The sequence below is a fragment of the Oreochromis aureus genome, linkage group 3 (genome assembly GCF_013358895.1).
Source record: "Oreochromis aureus strain Israel breed Guangdong linkage group 3, ZZ_aureus, whole genome shotgun sequence".
Classification (NCBI taxonomy): Eukaryota; Metazoa; Chordata; class Actinopteri; order Cichliformes; family Cichlidae; genus Oreochromis; species Oreochromis aureus.
In genome coordinates this window covers 108,216,135-108,224,405 of record NC_052944.1, presented here as the reverse complement: position 1 = coordinate 108,224,405, position 8,271 = coordinate 108,216,135, and the positions used below count along the sequence as shown (strand labels likewise).

The window sequence follows — 8,271 nt, the reverse complement described above, 5'->3', positions numbered from 1 at the left end:
TGTAACAGGCTGCCGCACACGGGGGGCGCCGGAAGTGCGGGAAAAGCTAAAAATATACATCCATCAATTCTCTCCTGCAGGGGTCGCAGGAGCCTATCACAGGTGTTATATGGGAAGAGCCGGGTTGCGCCCTAGACAGGTGTCCAGTGTGTCACAGTGCTAACACAGACAACTTAAAATGACCAGTTAAGCTAACCCCACTAACTGCATGTCTTTGGATTGAAGCTGGGGTACGTGTTCGATTCAAACCCGGAAACTTCTAGTGCTAACCACCATGCTGCCCTCAGGTAATAGTTAAAAAAACAACAACTTTATTGACAAAAAAAGCCAACCCTGTCACATATATTCAGCTCAGATCCACAGGCAGCAGAGATTCAGGACCCTTACAGGACTTGGTGTGGGTGTGATATGTGGTCACCCACGGTTGTAGTGAATCATCTGAGTCATGTACAGGGTTGTACTTCCATGAGGAAGTGTTGACTTTATTTTATTGTACCCCTTCGGGGTACACTATAATATAGCAACAAGGGCACCTGCATCATACATGATAAATATTAAAATAAGATCATGTGCAGATATCACTGATCAGTCTTTAGGCAGCGTCCTCTGTGTGAACATCGTCAACAACAAGTAATGAGGCATTTATAGAGAAAACTGATTAACACAATATGACTGTGATAAATATGAAGGGGGTTTATTGCATCTATATTTAGGTGCATGCGTCTGAAACCTGAACCTCCCTCTTCTCCTCAAATTCTTCCGCCAGTGTTTTATGCTGGCCTGGAGAGATTTTCTTCTAATAAGGAGCATTTCCTCTGTTATTCTCTCATGTCTCCTTAACAGTGTGAAGTGCTGGAGCTGCTCCTCATCTTCTAAATTTACCTGGGGCTCCAAAGCCTCTCTAAACCACCAAGATGAGAAGCATGCGTCATATATTTAAGACTTCAGAGAATTTTTTAAAAAAAGGAAAGTGCAGAACCAGTCACTCCAGATATTTGTCAGAGGTGCATGCGTTTGGCTCTGGTGGACCTGCTGAGTGTGTCCTTTGGTGTGTGATGCTGGGTGTTGGCAGTGGTCAGAGCCTTCTACTTGGCCTTGGTTCATGTGACAAAAAATGGCAACTGCGTCCGAAATTTGATGACATTAGCACTAAATAAATATGAACCGTGGCTTTTTGAGCAACTTTCTGCTTTGAGTCAGTCATTCTAGAGCAGGGTTCTCAAACTTGCCCCCGTCACTCCTACTTGTGACTCATATATTAATCTGACGAAATATATTTCAGTTTGGTGTCAATTTTTTTGTTTGTTGTTGGGTGCAGGGCTTTAAATTGTTTAATACGAAGACAATCCGAGCAGAGAGCACAAACATGCAGAGGGACTGGATGTGTTAATTCAGTGAGAGAGTCACACACTAATGTGTACACTTATGTCTGCAGTTTAACTGCACTCAAGAAAAGCACAAATACCAACGAGTCTGACTAGATTTTTTGGTGGGGCCCTGATGACTGTGTTGGAGGTGGAGCCAAAAATTTAGATACTTAAAGTCTGAGATGATCTGAAACAGGTGCAGTTAACAATGGCTCTCCAACAGTTTGTGTGCCGCTTCACTGTGGTGATCATTTTCTTCTGCAAAGGTAAGAAAAGTGATTTTTCCTCAGATATTTTCTTATTACTTTGGTTATATCAGGGGCCTAAGAAATACGAGATAAATTAGAGGTGCAAATGCTCACTGTTCTAAATACATCTTCTGCAGAAGTGTGAACAGTGCGTGTTGAGGGATGTGGGGTCTTTGAGGATGGAGGCAGCTCTCCTTTGGACTTTGTGATGGTAGATGCTCTGCAGAGAGGGCAGCGGAGTCCTGATCATCTTCTCCGCAGTTGCAGTTGTAGTTGTAGTTGTTATCACTCTCTGCAGGCGTTTGCGGTCCATAGCAGTAGTGCTGCAGTACCATGCAGTGATGCAGCTGGTCAGTGTGCTCTCCACAGGGCAGCTGTAGAACCTGCTGAGGATCTTGGCTGACATACCAAATTTCCTCAGCCTCCTCAGGAAATACTGCCACTGTTGAGTCTCCTTGACCAGCTGTGTGGTGTTCAGTGACCAGGTGAGGTCCTCAGTGATGTAGACGCTCACTTACCTAAAGCTGCTCACCCTCTCCACTTCAAGCCTCTGGATAAATAGCGTTCCATGAGGCCTCCTCTTCTTCCTCATATCCACTATCATCTCCTTTGTCTTATCAGTGTTGAGGTTGTTGTCCTCACACCATGACACCAGACCGTCCACCTCTCTCCTATAAGGCGCCTCATCCCCACCAGTGATGCCACCGATCACTGCAGTGTCTGTAGCCACTAAGACTGGTGGACCTAAATCTTCACCTCCAAGTCCGTTCACATACAAGAGGAAGAGGAGTGAGTGGGTCAGCACACAGGGCACAGAAACTAAGCTGGCTTTGAACACACAGCATTTATTTTCCTTAAAAAAAAAACAAAAAAAACCCAGCCAGAATCACAAATACAAGTTAACATCCCCCGTATACAATAAAAAAGAGTGTTCACAACCCGCTAAAAACCCTGCCGGCAGAAATCACTATACACAAAAACAGAACTAAATGAATGTTTTTACATATGCTAAAAACTTCCCCCCAGCGTCCTATATTCCCACAGTCCAGCCACACGCGGGCAAATGTTCGTTATCTAAAACAGGAGAGGAATTTATCTTCTGGGATGGAAACCACGCCGGCCAGAAGAACAATGCGGGGCTCTTGTCGCAGACCTGTCCCCTCCTGACTGCGCGTCGCTGCGTAGTCCCGCCCCACACCACACCTGAACACGGCCTTCCTCGCAGCACCGTCGGTGCTGGTAGAGGGGCACCCCTGCCCTGCTGGGAATTGCGGCCATCGCCATCCACTGTTGCTGTTCCTGGCGTTGGGACTGGATGGCAGAACAACTCGTGGCATCCCACAGTCAGGCAGCAGTTCCTCCAACACCTGAGCGGGCTTACATGCGTTACTTTTTCTCCTCTCGCCTTTCGTGCGTTGCTCTCCTGTCTCTGCGCTCACTATCCCCTTTAACAGGTCAGCCTGGTGGCTGATAGGCTACCTGGGGGAACGCCCCCTACTCACAGGTGCCTACAATTGTCTGATTAGTCCACAGTGGATTACAAGAATATTGTGCAACAACACTAAAATGCATAAAATATGAAGATAAAACCATGCAATATAAATATCAATAAACAAACATGCAATATAAATATCACCATAGAATCATGCAAATAAAATCAACATTATGTACCGATACACATATTGATAACACATGAAAACACAAATTTCCACTGTGTGACATGTCATCCACGAACATCAGTATGATGTTCCCTTTGTAGGAGGCAACACAGTCGTGGGGGAACAGGGTGTCGGGGATTGGGTCTGAGAACACAACCCTGCATAAATGAGTGAGGGTGTGTGTTTTCAGAAAGGGTCCCCAAGCTACCCAATGCAAAGATGCAGATTGTCTTGTAAGATGTTTTAAACATAAAGACCTAAGACTAACTGGCTGGATTTTGATAGAAGAGGTAAAAATATACAACTGTGATCAGATCTTCAAGTTGGAAGAAAAGGTCAATGCTTCCTTTCACATGTTGTCTGTGAACAGGTTTGTCTCTGTTTTCTCATTTTCAGGTTGTCATTCAGAGCAGCCCGGTAAGCATCCAAGGACCTTTGAACCTTTTTCTTTCTTCTGTACTGTACACAGTAATCTCCACATTTGTTTCAATGACAGTGTGCTGACTTGTGTTTTTTCTTTAAACTGTGAAATTGTTCCAGTCCTTCCACTTTTCTGGCTAAGAGGAAGAAACATCTGTGTATCACATGTATAACACAGTCTAATGTTCAGATGCTTCTACATAAATGTCAGTGCTCAGGATCTCCTGGAACAGTGTTGCATTAAACTGTTTTTTTTTCTGTCACCTCCGAGTGGTTCTAATGTTGTGGCTGATCTGTGTACTCACTGTTTAACTGTCATCTCTTTTTTGTCAGAATGTGGCATCAGGGCTGTGAACAGCAGCAACATCACAGGAGCTCATGATGCAGCACCAGGAAGCTGGCCCTGGTTTGCTAATGTACACCTTGTTGATGGAGGGTCTGTGATAGACGGGGCTTATTGTGCAGGTTCTCTGATCACCGACCAGTGGGTGCTGACAAGAGGATTTCTACCACAGTGAGTCACTGCTGCAAGTTTACAGTTTGTTGAGGAGTAATATGATGATGATGTAGTGTAATATTTGTGCAGTAAATGACTACTAGAGATATTTTTGCGGACCTAATACCACAGACTATACCCAGGGGAATCTACACAAAGTCTGTATGGTTTACCGAAGATACAAAAATCAGGCTGTAACTTTAAGATAATCATTGATTGCTTTGCTCTGTGATAATGATCAACATGAGGCACAATAAAAAATATCTGTTGTGGGATTTCAGAACACTGGTGGTCTATCTGGGCCGCAACAGCCGGTCAGATTCAAACCCAAATGAAGTGTATCGGACGCTGGAAAAAATCATCTGCGATCCAAGTGACACAATCTGTCTTCTGAAGCTGTCGGCTCCAGTGAATTTCACAAACTACATTCGGCCAACCTGCTTAGCCTCAGAAAACAGCACTTTCAACAATGAGACCAGCAGCTGGGCCATCGGTTACATGAGTAAATCATAAAATATTTGATTTTATTTTACTTTGCAGTATTGTGTTGGAGTCTTTAGAAAAGCCTGATGTTTAACTTCTTTCCAAAAGGTGGAGTCAGCAACAACCTGAAGGAGGCAAGCGTATCAATATTGGGAAACAATGAGTGCACAGCCATCTATCCAGGGATCAGAGGCAGCATCATCTGTACGAGAGCGTCGGATTTATGTTGGGTGAGCACAACTTTTATTTATTATGTAATCTGTTGTTGACTGTCACTGAGATAATCTCACCTTTAGTCACACTTTGGTTTATTTGTTTTGTTGTAGTTGGCCATAAATATCATTTATTTGTTTTAACTGATTCCTTTTAAAGAGCTGTCTGAACCGTTCTGTCTGTGGAATCGATACTTTTATTGCACCAGAGCAGCTGAAATGGATTCAGAGTGGTTCATGTTTCCTAAGTGGACAGACTGACATCCATGAAGCTTTACTGACTGTCTTATACTGTGATGATCAAGTGTTCCCTTAATTTATTTCAGCAGTTTGTAACAAAAACTACAGACAAAGTTAAAACTTTAGCAGGAGGAAAAAGGTCGACCTTTAAGAGTTACACATCTGTCTTACTGACTTTTATCAATGTCTTTCCACAGAATACTTTTGGGGCACCACTCATGACTCAGAGTGAATCTGTCTGGCTCCAGAGTGGACTTTTGACGGTCATTAAATGTGATGAATCTCTTTTTGTATACACTGCTTTGTCTCAGTACCAGAAATGGATCAGCAAAACAGTCACAGGGACGCCACCAGGCTTTGTTACCTTCCCCTCCCCACACAGTTCATTGCAAACCACTGCTCCTCCCACTGCTCCTCCCACTGCTCCTCCTACTGCTCCTCCCACCGCCCCTTCCACCACATCTCCCACTGCCCCTCCCATCATCCCGACATGTGTCGGTGTGTTTTGCAGTGGTGAAAACCTGATCCACTTCACTTACTCCACATCACTGTGTGTTCTTGTTGTGTTGCTTCATGTGTTTGCTGGAACTGTTGGAAACTAGATCAACACATTTACTCAAGTTCAAGTACAAACATGAAGAATTTTACCTGACATGTTACTTTACAACTTTAAGAACCTTTGATTCCAGGAGGGTTTTTTTAATAAAGGTATTATTTTTATTTGATTTTTTTCCCTCTATACATCTGTTTGTATTTGCTGTCTAAAAATTGGTTGTCATTAAGAAATGAAGCCTTCTTAAATAATTCTGAGTGAAATGTTAACATGTTGTTATCACACATTCACTCATTTCTGTTGTTTGCTCAAAATCTTAAAGTAATCAATTAAAATCCTTTGAAATCTTCTTTTGTGGTTGAATTTCTTCTGTGTCCATGTAATTAATACATATGTAATTAAATATGTATGGTGTTTTATTTTTTTTCACCTCCAAACATTAACATATGAGGTCATCTTTCTAACAGCGAGCAGGAGGTGACTGTGATTCTGAAGCAGACAATGACACTGCTGGTCATTTGTTCTGTGACCAGTTTTTGGTTTGTATATTTCAACATTTTATTTAATACAACATGATGTATTTTTTTAAGACATGATCCACTGAAGAGCCAGAAAGGAGGACAATCAGGATCAATTCTACCTGGTGATTTACAAATCACTGTCCTTCATATGTCACATCACAGCAAGCAACTGAAGCAACTACCAAGGAGAGGGCAAATACATTAGAGGATTACCATGGCAACCATGGTCAATGGTCACCAACCCATCAGCAACAAGCACAAACTGCTCTGGATTAAAAACTGGATTAAAGGACACTTAGTGAAACAGGAAAATTCAGAATTCCAATTACAGGAGTTTGTCAAGAACCAAGATTCACACGCACAGTGAGGACCCAGCAGCAAACTCAACACGAAATTCACAGGAACTCTGTACAGATTTATTTCACATAGATAAATGATCAGGAACATCTAAACTAACAGAATGAGAATAGAACTCAAGCCAAGGAAACCAGGAACTGAAATGCCCTGGGAAGCCATGATTGAGACTGTGGGGAGCTGCAACAGAAAAGGGAACAATTACTTGTGAAAGCGAGTTGAGTTGGAAAGCGGAGGGTGAAAAATAAGATCTAGAATGCTATAATCAGACTCAGACCAAGGAGAGACAGATGTAACCCAGTGTTAAAAACTGGATTAAAAACATCGATGCTATTTTTGTTAGATACACTGGGCAACCAATCACTGACTGGTTTGACCCTCTCCCAATCTGTGTGCCTTTGTGTACCAGTCAGTAGTGATGTGCGATACCACTTATTTCCTTTCCGATCCGATACCAAGTAGAATTCAGGGTGGTATCGACGATACTGATTCGATACCGATACTTTGTACAAAAACTTGTTTTATTTATTGTATCACAAATTTAAGTGTCATAATGATTACAGGACATCCGATTGCTTGTTCTTATCACTTAATAATGCAGAGTTCATAGAAATAAAAGAACTTAAGTTGTGCGCTATTTGAACACCTTGCCTGCCTGCAGCACTAAAGGACTCAGTGAGAGACGTCTGTATCACCCTAGCGGCACCTGTCCCTCTCCTCCTCTACAGTTCGCCTCAACATACTTTCATCATATTCTGTGATATGATTTACTCTGAGGTGTTTGACATGGTCAGTGGTGTTGCCACAACACTTCACTTTTTTTGCCACATGTATCGCAAACCACGTCTCAGCTGTTTGTGGAGGTAAAATAAGTCCGCACATGACTCCAATTACTCATTGTTGTGAGTGTGCACGCCAAGGAGCTGCGAGACATTTATGCAGCCGTATTTCACACATGACTATGAAAGGCGAAGTAGTTCCTTCGAATGTTGACAATCTGAATGATATAATTACTTTCCACTGTGTTCATGTTAATGATAAACTACAAATTTACTCTAAATTACTAAAATATCGATATTTTAATGTGAGAATCGATTCTAGAGCATAAATTACTGGTATCGGAGGAATCGATATTTCAGTATCGATCCGCACATCACTACCAGTCAGATACACCACAGACACAGACGAGGAAAGATCAGTTGCTTGTGTGTTGAAGAAGCTAACGGGGTAGTAGCAGTCTTTTTCGGTGAAAATAATCAGAGTGATAGTGAATTCCAAAGGTGGTGCAAACGAAATTCTGCGGCCTGTTGTGTACACAAAGCCTGATTTTGGGGAGAGGCACGTTGCCTGGGGCAAACTTAAAAGTTGTTATAATGGTGAATAAAATGAGTAAGACTGCCTCAGAAGGGGATGGAATAGATTGAAAAGTATTCACCGAGCAGCACTTAGTACGCAAATCATTGAAGAAAGGAAAGAACAGAAGTGAAATTGTGCACTAAGCAGATGAAAAAGTGAGTGTGAATGTGCCTGAAGTCACTGTGTGTGTGCAAGTTCCAGAGGAGTGTGGATGTGTGTGTGTGAAGCAGTCTCCAGCTGGGGCAGAGGTGATTCTGCAGGTCACCAGCTACCCTAGTGGACACAAAAGAAACAAAATAGTTGTGTTGTTCATGAAAACATTAAATAATGATAATAATATGAAGTGGGTTTTATGTTTCTCAG

General features: G+C 42.4%; 1 protein-coding gene across 1 annotated transcript; it reads left to right on the top strand.

Moving 5' to 3' along the window:
* The first annotated feature begins 1,575 nt into the window (after positions 1-1,575).
* On the top strand, positions 1,576-6,026 carry LOC116319983 (chymotrypsin-like protease CTRL-1). The gene is made up of 6 exons (XM_039603638.1): positions 1,576-1,633; positions 3,670-3,690; positions 4,027-4,207; positions 4,471-4,691; positions 4,781-4,902; positions 5,322-6,026. Exons 1-6 carry the CDS (start codon positions 1,576-1,578, stop codon positions 5,724-5,726), a joined length of 1,008 nt encoding a protein of 335 aa, XP_039459572.1. The 3' UTR covers positions 5,727-6,026.
* The last annotated feature ends 2,245 nt before the right edge of the window (positions 6,027-8,271 follow it).

Bases quoted from the DNA above. Each gene is read 5' to 3' on its own strand.
- LOC116319983 (XM_039603638.1), top strand. From the start codon at position 1,576: ATGGCTCTCCAACAGTTTGTGTGCCGCTTCACTGTGGTGATCATTTTC. The intron at 4,208-4,470 runs GTGAGTCACTGC...GTGGGATTTCAG, and splicing joins ACAAGAGGATTTCTACCACA to AACACTGGTGGTCTATCTGG. The intron at 4,692-4,780 runs GTAAATCATAAA...TCTTTCCAAAAG, and splicing joins CTGGGCCATCGGTTACATGA to GTGGAGTCAGCAACAACCTG.